General features: G+C 53.1%; 2 protein-coding genes across 3 annotated transcripts; both read left to right on the top strand.

Moving 5' to 3' along the window:
• Window positions 1–5,402: 5,402 nt before the first annotated feature.
• On the top strand, window positions 5,403–10,044 carry GIP (gastric inhibitory polypeptide). 2 transcript variants are annotated; one of them, XM_086864293.1, is made up of 6 exons: window positions 5,403–5,419; window positions 6,131–6,259; window positions 6,844–6,975; window positions 8,477–8,599; window positions 9,134–9,226; window positions 9,920–10,044. In XM_086864293.1, exons 2-6 carry the CDS (start codon window positions 6,186–6,188, stop codon window positions 9,927–9,929), a joined length of 432 nt encoding a protein of 143 aa, XP_086720419.1. In that variant the 5' UTR covers window positions 5,403–5,419; window positions 6,131–6,185; the 3' UTR covers window positions 9,930–10,044. The 2 variants fall into 2 exon arrangements, with proteins under 2 accessions (XP_086720419.1, XP_023803396.1); XM_023947628.2 differs by lacking the exon at window positions 5,403–5,419 and having other exon boundaries at window positions 6,049–6,259.
• Window positions 10,045–10,871: 827 nt separating this feature from the next.
• ATP5MC1 (ATP synthase membrane subunit c locus 1) lies at window positions 10,872–15,613 on the top strand. The gene is made up of 5 exons (XM_086864350.1): window positions 10,872–11,011; window positions 11,855–11,903; window positions 12,646–12,723; window positions 13,079–13,251; window positions 15,452–15,613. Exons 2-5 carry the CDS (start codon window positions 11,865–11,867, stop codon window positions 15,564–15,566), a joined length of 405 nt encoding a protein of 134 aa, XP_086720476.1. The 5' UTR covers window positions 10,872–11,011; window positions 11,855–11,864; the 3' UTR covers window positions 15,567–15,613.
• The last annotated feature ends 1,379 nt before the right edge of the window (window positions 15,614–16,992 follow it).

The raw sequence follows: 16,992 nt of genomic DNA, 5'->3' as shown, positions 1-16,992 counted from the left end.
TCCCGGGGGGATCGGGGGGGTTTTGGGGGTCCCCGGGGGTCTCTGGGGTCCCCCCCCGCAATTAACCCCTAACGAGGGCAGCTCTTAACGAGACAGCGCCTTAATGAGCGCGGTGGGGCCAGAGGCGGCACGTGCGGGAGAATTCCCGGGAAAATCGGGGAGAATTCCCGGGAAAATCGGGGAGAATTCCCGGGAAACTCGGGGAGAATTCCCGGGAAACTCGGGGAGAATTCCAGAGAAACTCGGGGAGAATTCCCGGGAAACTCGGGGAGAATTCCAGAGAAACTCGGGGAGAATTCCAGAGAAACTCGGGGAGAATTCCCGGGAAAATCAGGGAAAATTCCCGGGAAACTCGGGGAGAATTCCAGAGAAACTCGGGGAGAATTCCCGGGAAAATCGGGGAGAATTCCCGGGAAAATTGGGGAGAATTCCCGGGAAACTCGGGGAGAATTCCAGAGAAACCCTTGGAGAATTCCCGGGAAACTCGGGGAGATTCCTGAAAATACTGAGAAATTCCTAAAAAAATGTTGGCAACTTCCCAAGAAACTCTGGGAGAATTCCCGGGAAAGGCTGGGAAATTCCCGAAAACGCTGAGAAATTCCAAAAAAATGTTGGGAAATTCCAAAAAAATGCTGGAGAATTCCTCAAACTCTTCCCAAAGGTTTTGGTGCCGCTTTGGGAATTCCCGAAGGGAGGAATTTGGGGCTGGGGGTGAAAAATCAGCCGGGAATTGCCCCAAACAGGGATTGGATCCAAAGCCGGGAATTTCCTGGATTTTCCTGAGCTCTCCTTGATTTCCGGCAAAAAAAAATGATCTGAAATTCCAATTATTTATAAGGAATTTATTTAAATTTAAGAGGTTAAAGAACAGAATTTATTCACTTTATTTTTAATATTTTAAATATTTATTTTATTAATTTTTTAATTTATTTATTGTTTTATTTTTCACATTAATTTGTTTCATGTTTTTTATTATTTTTAACATTTCTTTTGTTTCCTTTTATTTATTTAATTTTAAATATTTATTAAATATTGATCACATATTGATTACATATTGATTACATATTGATTACATATTGATTACATATTTATTAAATATTTATTACATATTTAGTAATTAATTATTAATTAATTATTAATTATTTATTACATATTATTACAAATTTATTACATATTTATAAATATTTATTTTTCTTATTTTGATATTAATTTCACTTTTTCCTCCTTCTTTATCCTCTCCAGGATAATTTTTCTCTCTCTCTCTCTGACGATTTTATTTTTCACCCTTTCATTTGAGCTTTTAATTAAAAATTAATTAAAAATAAACGCCCTCAGAAATTCCCAGAAAAATTGAGGATAAAAAAAATATAAAATCTGAATTTGGAGAAATTTGAATTTTGGGGAAATTGGAAAAGTTTTAAATTTATAAAAAATTTATATTTTATAATATATTTATAAATATTTTAAATTTATAAATATATTTTATAAATTTATTAAATTTATAAAAAATATCGTGATTAAAAAAATGGAATTTTTCAGGAAAATTCAGAGTTCATAAAAGGGGGGAAAAAAAACCCAGAATAAATTCCAGGAGCGGAATTCCCGGGAAGGAGGAATTTTCCCTTAAAACCAAGTCAAGGTTGGAAAGGGATCCTTGGGAATCCGCGGGGCTTTGGAGATTCCTCCTGGAATTTTCTGGGAATTCTGGAGCAGCCAAAGGGCTCAGGGAGAGCCCCCGGATCCCGCGGGAATTTCAGGGGGGATGGGAAAGGCGGAACCTGGAAACCCAAAACTCTGAGTCTGGAACATGAAGAACCCGAGTCTGGAACCCGAGCTAGAACCGAGTCTAGAACCGAGTCTAGAACCCGATCTAGAACCTGATCTAGAACCCAGTCTAGAACCTGATCTAGAACCCAGTCTAGAACCGAGTCTAGAACCCAGTCTAGAACCCAGTCTAGAACCCAGTCTAGAACCTCTAGAACCCGATCTAGAACCGAGTCTGGAACCAGGGTCTAGAACCGAGTCTGGAACCAGGGTCTAGAGCCTCAAAAGTTTGAGGCTGGAAAAAACTGAGCCTGGAACCCCAAAAACCTGGAATGAGAAGCCCAAAAATTTGGGAAGGAAGGAAGGAAGGAAGGAAGGAAGGAAGGAAGGAAGGAAGGAAGGAAGGAAGGAAGGAAGGAAGGAAGGAAGGAAGGAAGGAAGGAAGGAAGGAAGGAAGGAAGGAAGGAAGGAAGGAAGGAAGGAAGGAAGGAAGGAAGGAAGGAAGGAAGGAAGGAAGGAAGGAAGGAAGGAAGGAAGGAAGGAAGGAAGGAAGGAAGGAAGGAAGGAAGGAAGGAAGGAAGGAAGGAAGGAAGGAAGGAAGGAAGGAAGGAAGGAAGGAAGGAAGGAAGGAAGGAAGGAAGGAAGGAAGGAAGGAAGGAAGGAAGGAAGGAAGGAAGGAAGGAAGGAAGGAAGGAAGGAAGGAAGGAAGGAAGGAAGGAAGGAAGGAAGGAAGGAAGGAAGGAAGGAAGGAAGGAAGGAAGGAAGGAAGGAAGGAAGGAAGGATCCCGAAGGCCATTCCCAATCCTGTTTTCCAGGGTTCCAGGGACACCCAGACCCTTTGGAATCCAGGTTTCCCTCGGGATGTTCCCGAGGCATTCCCGAATTCCCGGAGCCGCGGCTCCTCCAGCCCCGCTTGGATTTTCCGGGATGACAATTCCAGGGCTGGAGCCAGGAATGATCCCCGGGAAGGAGCCGGGAATGGGGAATTGCGAGCTTTGGAATTCCTGGAATTCCCGGAACCAGCCAGGTTCCGTGCTGAATCCCACCTTCCCGAGCTTTATTCCCGGCACTCCGGGAAATCCGGGAATGCTGCCGCCGGGACCACCGGGAGCGGATCCAGCTGGGAATTCCTCTCAGCCAATTAACTCCGGCCCTAATGAGCGGGAAGCGAATGGAATTATTGCCCCTGGAGCCGGGGGAGGGCCCCGCGCACACATCGTAAAGATACCGGGATCGATATTCCCGCTTTTCCATCGGGAACCGCCCGCCCTTTATGGAATTTTCTGTTCCAGCCGCGGGAGAACGGAGCGGCTCCCGGGGGGGGTAATTAGTCCCTAATGGCCTTAATGAGGCCGGTAATCACTCCTCGGGATGGCGGCTGCTGGGATCCATGGAGCGGGAATATTCCTGGGATTCATGGAGCTGGAATAGCCCTGGGATTCATGGAGCTGGAATATTCCTGGGATTCATGGAGCTGGAATATTCCTGGGATTCATGGAGCTGGAATAGCCCTGGGATTCATGGAACGGGAATATTCCCGGGATTCATGGAGCTGGAATATCCCTGGGATCCATGGAACAGGAATATTCCTGGGATCCATGGAGCTGGAATATCCCTGGGATTCATGGAACAGGAATATTCCTGGGATTCATGGAACAGGAATATTCCCGGGATTCATGGAACAGGAATATCCCCGGGATTCATGGAACAGGAATATCCTTTCCCTGGGATTCATGGAGTGGGAATATCCCTGGGATTCATGGAGCTGGAATATCCCTGGGATTCATGGAGCTGGAATATCCCTGGGATTCATGGAGCTGGAATATCCCTGGGATTCATGGAGCTGGAATATCCCTGGGATTCATGGAGCTGGAATATCCCTGGGGTTCATGGAGCTGGAATAGCCCTGGGATTCATGGAGCTGGAATATCCCTGGGATTCATGGAGCTGGAATATCCCTGGGATTCATGGAACAGGAATATCCCTGGGATTCATGGAGCTGGAATATTCCCGGGATTCATGGAACAGGAATATTCCCGGGATTCATGGAACAGGAATATTCCCGGGATTCATGGAACAGGAATATTCCTGGGATTCATGGAGCTGGAACATCCTGGGCTGCTGGGAATGGGGATCCATGGAGCAGGGAGATGCCGGGTCTCTGGGAATGGGGATCCATGGAGCAGGGAGAGCTTTCCCGGGATTCCAGGTTTCTGGGAATGGGGATCCATGGAGCGGGGAGAGTTTTCCCGGGATTCCGGATTTCTGGGAATGGGGATCCATGGAGCGGGGAGAGCTTTCCCGGGATTCTGGGAACAGGGATTGGGATCCTCCCCGCAGCAGCAGCTCTGTCCCCGCGGGAGGAAAACCCTTCCCAGGGAAAAATCGGGAAGAGGCTCAGTGGGATGAGGAGACGCGGGCTCATCCCGCTGGATCTTCTGGATGTTGGGATCAACCCCAAATCCCAGCTCCCGGAGCTCCTTTCCCACATTCCCGGGATTCTGGGGATGAGCCCCGGGCACCAATTCCCGTGGGAATGCTGGGATGGGAGCTGGAGCGAAAATCGGGAATGCTGCTCTGCTCCCCGGCCCGGGAGCGCTGGGATGGGAGCTGGAGAGCCCGGAATGAGAGCTGGGAATCGAAAAAGAGGATTTGGGAACCCCAGAGAGGGATGTGGGAATCCCAAAATGGATTTGGGAATCCCAGAGTGAGATTTGGGAATCCCAAAATGGATTTGGGAACCCCAGAGAGGGATTTGGGAATCCCAAAATGGATTTGGGAACCCCAGAGAGGGATTTGGGAATCCCAAAATGGATTTGGGAACCCCAGAGAGGGATTTGGGAATCCCAAAATGGATTTGGGAACCCCAGAGAGGGATTTGGGAATCCCAAAATGGATTTGGGAACCCCAGAGAGGGATTTGGGAATCCCAAAATGGATTTGGGAATCCCAGACAGGGATTTGGGAATCCCAAAATGGATTTGGGAATCCCAGAGAGGGATTTGGGAACCCCAGAGCGGGATTTGGGAATCCCAGAGTGGGATTTGGGAACCCCAGAGAGGGATTTGGGAACCCCAGAGAGGGATGTGGGAATCCCAAAATGGATTTGGGAACCCCAGACCGGGATTTGGGAATCCCAAAATGGATTTGGGAACCCCAGAGAGGGATTTGGGAACCCCAGAGAGGGATTTGGGAATCCCAGAACGGGATTTGGGAATCCCAACCCGGAATTTGGGAATCCCAACCCGGAATTTGGGAATCCCAACCCGGATCTGCCCCTCTCCATCCCAAATTTCCTCTTGAAGATGCCATTTTTGGGGAAGAACCGCTGGATTTGGGGCTGGCACATCCCTGGATCAAACCGGAATGGACAGAATCCAAGGATTTCACCGAAGCAGGAGCAGGCTGGGGATTTTCCATGGCAAAACCGGGAATCCCGGGAGGTTTTTCCATGGAATTAGCAGTGGAGCAGCCCCATTAACCCCCTGATGAGGAAATGGTTAATTGCCATTAATGTCAATATTTCCCGAGGTGATTTCCCGCCGGGAATTGCCCCAATTCCCGGTTGGATTTCCTGGTTACCCTCTGGAATGGGAATAAAAGCAGCCCCGGGCGGCCCCGCGGCTCCAGAAGCGCCGGGAGCTGCTCGGAGCCAGGTGAGGAATTCCGGGAAAAGCGGGAATTCTGCATCTCCCTGCGGGCTTTGGCAGGGAGATCTTCCCAGGGAGGATTTGGAATCTCGGGGGAGATCCCGGCTCAGGGAAATCGGGATTTCGGCTTTTTTGGGATCGCTGGGATGCGGATAAAGCGGGATAACGCTCCTGGCTGGGCCGCGCGCTGCAGGGCCCGGTGATCGGTGATCCCGGGGGTGATCCCGGAGGTGATCCCGGAGGTGATCCTGGTGATCCTGGGGGTGATCCCAGAGGTGATCCCGGTGATCCCAGAGGTGATCCCGGAGGTGATCCCGGAGGTGATCCCGGTGATCCCGGGGGTGATCCCGGTGGTCCCGGGGGTGATCCTGGGGGTGATCCCGGAGGTGATCCCGGTGATCCCGGAGGTGATCCCAGTGCTGATCCCGGTGCTGATCCCGGTGCTGATCCCGGTGATCCCAGTGCTGATCCCGGTGCTGATCCCGGTGATCCTGGTGGTTATCCCGGTTATCCCGGCAGTGATTCCGGTTATCCCGGTGCAGATCCCGGTTATCCCGGTGCCGATCCCGGTTATCCCGGTGCCGATCCCGGTTATCCCGGTTATCCCGGCAGTGATCCCGGTTATCCCGGTGCTGATCCCGGTTATCCCGGCAGTGATCCCGGTTATCCCTGCAGTGATCCCGGTTATCCCGGTGCTGATCCCGGTTATCCCGGCAGTGATCCCGGTTATCCCGGTGATCCCGGCGATCCCCAGGGAGGCTCCAGAGGGACGATGGCGCTGCGGGCGCTGCCGCTGCTGCTGCTGGCCGGGCTGGGAGCGGTGAGGATGGAGCAGAGCGGCCCCGGGTGAGAGCGGAGCGGGGGATCCCGGGGATTCGGGAGGGATTCCATGGTTTTGGGGGATCCTGGGGATTTGTGGGGATCCCAGGGATTCAGGAGGGATCTCATGGGTTTGGGGAGGATTCCGTGGTCTGGGGCCTGATCCCATGGATCACCAGGGTCAGGAATGATCCCATCCCACTGGGCTCAGGAGTGGGTGGATCCCAAGAGGATCAGGACTGAGCAGATCCCGATGGGGCCAGGATGAGCAGATCCCGATGGGATCAGGAATGATCAGATCCCGATAGGATCAGGACTGAGCAGATCCCGATGGGATCAGGAATGATCAGATCCCGATAGGATCAGGATGAGCAGATCCCCATGGGATCAGGACTGAGTGGATCCCGATAGGATCAGGATGAGCAGATCCCCATGGGATCAGGACTGAGCAGATCCCGATGGGATCAGGATGAGCAGATCCTGATGGGATCAGGAATGATCAGATCCCGATGGGCTCAGGATGAGCAAATCCTGATGGGATCAGGAATGATCAGGACCGAGCGGATCCCGCCGTGCCCATCCCTGATCCCATCCCGCTTTCCCCACTCCAGAGGCGGCGCTCCCGGGCTGCAGCGCCGGTACTCGGAGGCCACGCTGGCCAGCGACTACAGCCGCACCATGGACCACGTGCTGGGCAAGAACTTCGTGGAGTGGCTGCTGGCCCGGCGCGAGAGGAAAAGCCAGTGAGCATTCCCAGATCCCTGCCCAAAGCATTCCCAGATCCCTGCCCAAAGCATTCCCAGATCCCTGCCCAAAACATTCCCAGATCCCTGCCCAAAGCATTCCCAAATCCCTGCCCAAAGCATTCCCAGATCCCTGCCCAAAACATTCCCAGATCCCTGCCCAAAGCATTCCCAAATCCCTGCCCAAAGCATTCCCAGATCCCTGCCCAAAACATTCCCAGATCCCTGCCCAAAACATTCCCAAATCCCTGCCCAAAACATTCCCAGATTCCTGCCCAAAGCATTCCCAGATCCCTGCCCAAAGCATTCCCAGATCCCTGCCCAAAGCATTCCCAAATCCCTGCCCAAAACATTCCCAGATTCCTGCCCAAAACATTCCCAGATCCCTGCCCAAAACATTCCCAGATCCCTGCCCAAAACATTCCCAGATCCCTGCCCAAAGACATTCCCAAATCCCTGCAAAAACATTCCCAGATCCCTGCAAAAACATTCCCAAATCCCTGCCCAAAACATTCCCAGATCCCTGCCCAAAACATTCCCAGATCCCTGCCACAGAGCCAAGGATCATTCCCAAATCCCTTCCAGAGCCATTGGCATTCCCAAATCCCAAATCCCCATTCCCAGCCCAGCCTCTCCCGTCCTTTCCCAAAACCGCGGGAGCTCCGCGTCCAGAGCGGGGATGGATTCATGGATGGATTAATGGATAATCCATGGATAATCCATGGATAATTCATGGATGATTCATGGATGATTCATGGATAATTCATGGGTAATTCATGGATGATTCATGGATAATTCATGGATGATTCATGGATGGATCCATGGATGGATTCATGGATAATTCATGGATAATTCATGGATGGATTCATGGATGATTCATGGGTGGATCCATGGATAATCCATGGATAATTCATGGATGATTCATGGGTGGATTCATGGATAATCCATGGATGATTCATGGATGATTCATGGATGATTCATGGATAATTCATGGATGATTCATGGATGGATTCATGGGTGGATCCATGGATAATCCATGGATGATTCATGGATGGGTTCATGGATGATTCATGGATAATTCATGGATGATTCATGGATAATTCATGGATAATTCATGGATGGATTCATGGATGGATTCATGGATGGATCCATGGATAATTCATAGATAATTCATGGATAATTCATGGATGATTCATAGATGATTCATGGGTGGATTCATGGATAATTCATAGATAATCCATGGATAATTCATGGATGGATCCATGGATAATTCATGGATGGATTCATGGATGGATTCATGGATAATTCATGGATAATTCATGGATAATTCATGGATGGATCCATGGATGGATTAATGGATAATTCATGGATGATTCATGGATAATTCATGGATGGATTCATGGATGGATTCATGGATGGATCCATGGATAGATCCATGGAAAAGCGGGATTCTGGCACCCTCTGCTGGACCCGCGGGATTCTCCAGCTTTTCCTTTCCCAGGGACATCGCGGAGCCGCTCAGGAGAGAGGCCGAGCCCCAAAAAACGCCGGAGAAATTGGATTTGGGAGCTCCGGGAGCCACAGAATTCCTGGCGTGGCTCTGGAAAAACCAGGAAAACCAGAGGTGAAGCGGGAAGGGAAAATCGGGAGGAGCAGAATTTCGGGAATTTGGGGGATTTTTTAATGGAATTCCGGGATTTGTTGGTTTTGTGCAGAATTTTGGAGGTTTTTATGGAATTTTGGGTGGATTTTTGGGGGTTTTTAATGGATTTCTGGGATTTTTTTGGGGTGTGTTTTACAGAATTTCAGGATTTGGGGTTTTTTTTTTATGGAATTTGGGGATATTTGGTGTTTTCCCACCTTTTCCATGCAAACACCTCCCGAAACGAGGCTTTGGGCTGGGGGAAAGGATCCGATTTGCGCTTCCCTTAATTTTGGGAACAAACCCTTGGAAAATCCCACCCCAGGACTCCCAAAATCCCAGGAATCCCCTCGTTTCCAGAAGAAATCTCAAATTTCAGGCTCTTTATCCCAGTGGGAGATTTAAATCCCAACATTCCCTGTGGTTTTAGGACTGGGAGAAGGGGATGTTGAAACCTGGAATTTTTTTCGCTTTAATTCCGTTTTTATTGAATTTATTTGGATTTTTTTTTTGCAGTTTTCCGGCTCTGGAAGGTTCTGAGGGCCTGAGGGAATTCTTGGAGCAGGAATTCCTGACGTGGCTGATGTCGGGAGAGCTCTGCAGGGCCACGTGAGTTCCGACATTCCCAAAAATCCCTTTATCCCCCAAAAATTTGGGTTTTTTTTTTTTTTTGGGATCACATTCCCAGAGAAATCCCGGCTGCCCCATCCCTGGAAGTTCCCAAGGCTGGGGAGTAGAACTGGATGGGATTCGGGATTTTTCCAAACCAAAGGATTCTGGGATTTTCCAAAATTATTTCAGGCAATTCCCACAAAAAAAAAAAAAAAAAAAAGCAAATTTCCAGCCATTCCTGCCCTTTTTCCTTCTTTTTAATGGAAAATCGGTGATTCCTGGGATAAAACAGAGACAAAAAAACCCAAAATCTCTGGAAAGTGCAGCCGGAAAAACTCGGCAATGGGGGAAAAAAAACCAAAATAAAGGGATGAATAATTCCCTGAATAAATTAAAATTTGGAATAAGAGAATCGGGATAGGGAAAATCTGGAATTCGGGTGGGATACAGGAGGCGAGGAGCAGAATCCAAGGAAAACCGGGCACTGTCCTGCAGGAAAACCCTTCTTTAAATCCCTTCCCTCCCAAATTTCCAGCGTTTTCCCACTGGAAATCCCTCTGGATGCCCTCTGATCCGCAGGTTCCATGGATCAGGGGGGAATCACTCAAGTCTCATCACCCACAGGGATAAAATGACATTTTTCAAGGGTGATTCCACAGGAATTTATTGGAATTTTTGTCTCCGTGCCAGGACCACGTAGCTCCAGGACTTTCCACAGAATTCCCTCCTCATCCCACGGACACGGGAGGAGCAGAAGGATTTTTGCCCGTGGGGAGTTTTCCTGGTGAAATAAAAGATTTTAATTCCAAGCTGAAGCAAGATTTGGGTGAAGCCGATGTGGGGAGGGGATAAAAACACCGCGGAATTCCCAAAGAAATTTCCCGGGAATATCGGAAGGGCTTGGGAAGGACCCTAAAGCCCATTCAGGGACATCTCCCACCATCCCAGGGTTACAATCTGGACATTCCCAAAACCTTCCCTGGTCCCAGAAAAACCTTTTCTGATCCCAAAAAACCTTCCCTGCTCCCAAAAGAACTTCCCTGGTCCCAAAAATCCTTCTCTGGTCCTGAAAATCTTTCCTTGGTCCCAAAAATCTTTTCTTGGTCCCACAGAACCTGCCTTGGTCCCAAAATATCTTCCCTGGTCCCTAAAATTTCTCCTTGGTCACAAAATTCTTTCCCTGGTCCCACAAAACCTTCCTTGGTTCCACAGCCCTCCCCCGCTCCCTCAGACCCTTCCCCGCTCCCTCAGAACCTTCCCTGCTCCCTCAGACCCTTCCCCGCTCCCTCAGACCTTTCCCCCCTCCCTCAGACCCTTCCCCGCTCCCTCAGACCCTTCCCCGCTCCCTCAGACCTTTCCCCGCTCCCTCAGACCCTTCCCCGCTCCCTCAGACCTTTCCCCGCTCCCTCAGACCCCTCCCCGCTCCCTCAGACCTTTCTCTGCTCCCGCCGCATTTTCCTCCATCCCAAACCCTCCCTCAGGACCGCCACGGAGCCCGCCCTTTCCCGCCCACAGCCGAATTGACAGATATCTCACCCAATCAGCGAGCGCCCAGCGTGCGCAACCAACCAATCACCGCCCGCCTTTCCGCCCGCCTTCTTCCCGCCGTCCCCGGATGCGGGAAGGCGGGGCTTTCCCGAGGCTCGGCCAATGGGGAGGGCGGGTTCGGGCGCGCGCGCGCGGCGGCAGCCAATGGGCGCGGAGGACGCCGGGGGGGACACGGCCAAGGTGACGCTCCCCACAGAGCCGCTGCCGCCGCCGGCCCGAGCGGACCCTGCGCAGGTGGGAGCCGGCCCGGGCCGGGCCCGCGCCCGCCGCCCCCGCCGCCTCCTCCGGGGCTCCCGGCGAGAGCCGCGGGCCCGGCCGCTGCTCGCTGGGGTCGTGCCCTTCGCTGCCCGGCGAGCGGTGGGGCCTGCGCTGCCCTCGGCGGGTCGTGAGGGCGCCGGTGTGGGAGGGAGGGGGGACGGGAGGAGCCGCCCGGGGAAGGCACCGAGCGGGGATTAACAGGAACGGTGGGACAAGGCCGAGGGGATAGCGGGGACACGGTGGGGTGGAAACCTTGGGGACACACTGGGGACAGTCGGGGAAACGGTGGGGACAAAGCCTTGGGGACACGGCAGGGACAAAGCCTTGGGGACATGGCGGGGGCAAAGCCTTGGGGACACGGCAGGGACATGGTGGGGTTAAAGGCTTGGGGACATGGCGGGGGCAAAGCCTTGGGGACAACGGGGACACGCTGAGGACACAGTGGGGTTAAAGCCTTGGGGACACGGTGGGGACAAAGCCTTGGGGACACCCTGGGACAAAGCCTTGGGGACACCCTGGGACAAAGCCTCGGGGACAGCAGGGACACGCTGGGGACACAGTGGGGTTAAAGCCTTGGGGTCACGCTGGGACAAAACCTTGGGGAAACGCTGGGGACAAAGCCTTGTGGACACGGTGGGGTCAGTGGGACACAGCCCTGGGGACACTGAGCCATGCTGGGGACACAGCCCTGGGGACACTGAACCACGAGCTGTGTGTGAGCGCAGGGGTCGCCTGGGGACAGCAGCACCGGGAATTCACCGCCGCTAAATCTGGTTAATAAACCTTGCTTTGGTTTATCCCCCTCGTTCTCCCTTGCAGATCCAGCAAAATGCAGGCTCCCGTGGCGCTCCTCAGCTCCCCAGCGCTGGTAGGTTCCCTCCCTGGCAGGGCTGGGCTCATTCCCACCGGGAATGTGGCGTTTCTCCCGCTCTCCCCTCCTGCACACCCCCAGCTGGGGTGGGCTCCAGGCCGTGCTTTCCCAGGATTTACAGAGGAAAGGAACAAGGTGACCTCTGGTGACACCATGTGAGTGGCTGGCACTGAGCTGCAGGCCCCGCCGCTGCTCCCAGCAGCAGATCCCGCATTTCCACCGAGTTGCTCGGGAATCCCTTTCTTTCCAGGAGGAAAACGTGTGGAAACGTGGGAGGGATGGAATTTCTGGGGCTGGCACCTCGCTGTGCTCAGCCTGGGGTGTGTGGAGTTGCTCGTGGAGCTGATCCAAGTGGCTGAAATAGAAACACCCTCCGCTGGTCACCCTTTCTTTTCCAGTCCTGGCTCCCAGCTGGGATGTTCTGGGGGGGATTTTAATGCTCCATCAACCAGCTGGCCTTTCCTGAGGGTTGGTGCACATAAATCCAGCTGTGGGAACACTGATCTCGGCTCCCTGCAAGGGTTTGGGTCGGATTTTAGGGAAAACTTCTCCATGCAGAGGGCACTGGGAATGGTCACAGCTCCAGGGCTGTTTGGCAGGGTGGGATGTGGAATTTGGGGATATTCCCCATTCCTCCTGAGCTGTCCGTGTTCCTGCAGCTCCAGGGCTGTTTGGGCAGGGTGGGATGTGGAATTTGGGGATATTCCCCATCCCTCCTGAGCTGTCCGTGTTCCTGCAGTTCCGCTGCTGCTCCAGGGCTCTGGCCAGGCCCGTGTCCGTGGCTGCGTTCAGCAGGCCTGAGGCTCAGAGCACACAGGTGAGCCTGGGGGTGGGCTTGTGACTCATCCTGATCCTGATCCTTCATCCTCATCCTTCATCCTGATCCTCATCCTGCATCCTGATCCTGATCCTCCATCCTGATCCTCATCCTTCATCCTGATCCTGATCTTCCATCCTGATCCTGATCCCTGATCCTGATCCTCCATCCTGATCCTCATCCTTCATCCTGATCCTGATCCTCCATCCTGACTCTACTGATCAGGGCCAAGCCCCACCCCACCACTCCCCATGCTGGGTGCCAGCCCTCAGGTGTCCCCTGAGGTGTCCCTGAGTGTCCCTGAGTGTCCCAGTGTGTCCCCACAGTCCCTGAGTGTCCCGGTGTGTCCCCACAGGTGCCGGTGCCGCTCCCGGCGCAGCCGCTCCGGCAGTTCCGCACCAGCGCCCTGGCCCGGGACATCGACACGGCCGCCAAGTTCATCGGGGCCGGCGCCGCCACCGTGGGCGTGGCGGGCTCGGGGGCCGGCATCGGCACCGTGTTCGGCAGCCTCATCATCGGCTACGCCAGGTCAGGGTCACTGCTGCTGCTGGGGGGCTGCGGGGGGCTCTGGGGACCCTCCACAGGCTCTGGGGACCCTCCACAGGCTCTGGGGACCCTCCCTGGGCTCTGGGGACCCTCCCTGGGCTCTGAGGGGCTCTGTGGACCCTCCCTGGGCTCTGGGGACCCTCCCTGGGCTCTGAGGGGCTCTGGGGACCCTCCCTGGGCTCTGGGGATCCTCCCTGGGCTCTGGGGGGGCTCTGGGGATCCTCCCTGGGTTCTGAGGGGCTCTGGGGACCCTCCCTGGGTTCTGGGGACCCTCCCTGGGCCCTGGGGGGCTCTGGGGACCCTCCCTGGGTTCTGGGGACCCTCCCTGGGCTCTGAGGGGCTCTGGGGACCCTCTCTGGGCTCTGGGGACCCTCCCTGGGCTCTGGGGACCCTCCCTGGGCTCTGGGGACCTTCCCTGGGCTCTAGGAGGCTCTGGGGACCCTCCCTGGGCTCTGGGGGGCTCTGGGGACCCTCCCTGGGTTCTGGGGACCCTCCCTGGGTTCTGGGGGGCTCTGGGGACCCTCCCTGGGCACCGGGGCTGGGCTTCAAGGGCAGCAGCACTCGGAATGTCCAAGGGCTCTGGTGGTCCAGCATTCCCCTAAAAATGATCCTTTAAATAGTCCCCTCTTCCCTTAAAAATGGTCCCTCATTCCCCTAAAACCGAGCCACTGCTCCCCTAAAAATGTTCCTTTAAAATGAGCCCCCCATTCCCCTAAAATGATCCACTCTTCTCTCCAAAAATCTGTTAAACACATTCTATTAGAATAATCCATTGTTCTCTTAAAAATAATCCTTTCTAATTAAATAATCCACTCTTCTCCTAAAAGGATTCCACTCTTCTATTAAAATTAATTCACTTTCTTAAAACAATTATTCTAATAGAACAATGTTTTTATCCTAATAGAATCCATTCTATTAAAATAATCTATTAATCTATTAAAATAATCTATTAATCTATTAAAATAATCTGTTAACCTATTAAAATAATTATTTTATTGGGGTGATCCATTCTATTAAAATGATTATTCTCTATTAATAGTGCTCTGTTCTGTTAAGCAATCCACGATTTTATTCCATGAATCCATCATTCTGTTAAAGTTCCTGGATTGTTTGAACCCACCCCTCTAACTCATTCCCGATTTCCCTCTGGAGCTCTGCTGCCTCTGGAAGGAATTGCAGCTTGGAAGCACCAGGTGCCAGCTAAATCCAGGGTTTAGCATCCCTAAAAACTGGGAAAAACCCTGGATATCCCATCCCATCCCAGCTGCTCCTGGATCCGGCTGGCTTGGGGTATTCCCTGGATTTATTCCCTGGAGTTATTCCCTGGATTTATCCCCTTGTTTGGGGCATTCCCTGGATTTATTCCCTGGATTTATTCCCTGGATTTATCCCCTGGTTTGGGACATTCCCTGCAGTTATTCCCTGGATTTATTCCCTGGAGTTATTCCCTGGATTTATCCCCTTGTTTGGGGGATTCCCTGGTTTGGGACATTCCCTGGTTTCATTCCCTGCTGTGATTCCCTGATTTATTCCCTGGTTTGTGGCTGATTTGGCTCAGGATTCCCAGGATTTACCCCCAGTTTAGCTCAGGATTCCCAGGATTTTCCCCTGGTTTGGCTCAGGATTCCCAGGCTGGTTTGGCTCAGGATTCCCAGGCTGGTTTGGCTCAGGATTCCCAGGATTCCCAGGCTGGTTTGGCTCAGAATTCCAGGATTTTCCCCAGTTTGGCTCAGGATTCCCAGGATTTACCCCCAGTTTGGCTCAGAATTCCAGGCTTTTCCCCAGTTTGGCTCAGAATTCCCAGGCTGATTTGGCTCAGGATTTCCCCCCAGTTTGGCTCAGAATTCCAGGATTTCCCCCAGTTTGGCTCAGGATTCCCAGGCTGGTTTGGCTCAGGATTCCCAGGCTGGTTTGGCTCAGGATTCCCAGGATTACCCCCCAGTTTGGCTCAGGATTCCCAGGCTGGTTTGGCTCAGGATTCCCAGGATTCCCAGGCTGGTTTGGCTCAGAATTCCAGGATTTTCCCCCAGTTTGGCTCAGGATTCCCAGGCTGATTTGGCTCAAGATTTCCCCCCAATTTGGCTCAGAATTCCAGGATTCCCCCCAGTTTGGCTCAGAATTCCAGGATTCCCCCCAGTTTGGCTCAGAATTCCAGGATTTACCCCGCTGTTTCCCGTGGCAGGAACCCCTCCCTGAAGCAGCAGCTCTTCTCCTACGCCATCCTGGGCTTCGCGCTGTCCGAGGCCATGGGGCTCTTCTGTCTGATGGTGGCATTCCTCATCCTCTTCGCCATGTGACAGCTCCGGGGGCTCCTCCCGACATAAAAACAGAATTCCCTACGGAATTGCCGCTCCTGCCTTCCTTCTTCACCTCCTGGGGTGGATTGCAGCCGGGTTCATCCGGGGTTTGGGAAGGGTTTCGGTGCGGGAATCGCCGATTTGGGGTTTTCTTGGGTTTTTGTTTGTCAGTTTCTGGGATGGCTGGGAAATCCCAGCTGTGGGATGGGAGTGGGACATGGGATTGGGACACGGGGACAAAGGGAATGGGACACGGGAATGGGACACAGGGATGGGAATGGGACACAGGGAATGGGACAGTGGGACATGGGATTGGGAATGGGACACAGGGATGGGACACAGGGAATGGGAATGGGACACAGAGATTTGGAATGGGACACAGGGACGGGAATGGGACACAGGGATGGGAATGGGACATGGGGATGGGACACAGGGATGGGACACAGGGAATGGGACATGGGAATAGGATTGGGATACAGAGATGGGAATGGGACACAAGGAATGGGAATGGGACACAGGGATGGGAATGGGACACAGGGATGGGACACAGGGATGGGAATGGGACAGTGGGATGGGACACAGGGAATAGGATTGGGATACAGAGATGGGAATGGGACACAGGGAATGGGAATGGGACACAGGGATGGGACACAGGGAATGGGACACAGGGAATGGGACACAGGGATGGGAATGGGACACGGGAATGGGACACAGGGAATGGGACACAGGGATGGGTGGCTCTGCTCGGGACATTCCTGGGAATGGGGATGGATGGAATTCCTGTGAGGGGAAGAGGGAGGGGAGAACTCGGCTCCAAAAGCCGCAGGATCTGGAGAAACGTGGCTGTGAAGACAGAAGGAATTCGGGAGATGCTGGCTCAGCTGGAGAGGGAAAATTCCCTGGATTCTGGGCGGGAATGTGTCCGTTTAAAGGCGGGACAGCCCTTCGGGAATGTTCCCAGGGAGAAGGACACTGTTACTGCGCGAGGAGTTACATTTATCCTCCCTGGGGAATCCCTCGGATCCCTGGGAAGCAAAAGCGTCCTTGGAGCTGGAACTGGGGGCTGGGATGCTCCTGGAATGTTCCTTTTCCCATTTCCCACCTCTCTCTTCCATCCTGGGGGTGCTGGGAGCCGCTGGCTGCTGCCTGATCCCGCTGCTGGGATCCAGAGGGGATCCAGAGGGGATCCAGAGGGGATCCAGAGGGGATCCAAAGGGGATCCAGAGGGGATCGAGCCCTTCCCTGTGTCCCCAGCACCCCGAGCCCGTCCGGCACCCCGAGTTGTGCCAGGAGAGGTTTGGGTTGGAATTTCGGGAAGGGATCTCTCCGCTGGAAGGGCCCCAGCCCTGGCAGAGCTGCCCATTCCCGGGAGGGGTTCCGAGCATCCCGGTGAGCGCTGGCGGCTGATGATCCTGGAAAAATCCTG

The sequence above is a fragment of the Cyanistes caeruleus genome, chromosome 27 (assembly GCF_971803275.1).
Source record: "Cyanistes caeruleus chromosome 27, bCyaCae1.hap1.1, whole genome shotgun sequence".
Classification (NCBI taxonomy): domain Eukaryota; kingdom Metazoa; phylum Chordata; class Aves; order Passeriformes; family Paridae; genus Cyanistes; species Cyanistes caeruleus.
This window is presented reverse-complemented; position numbering and strand designations above follow the sequence as displayed.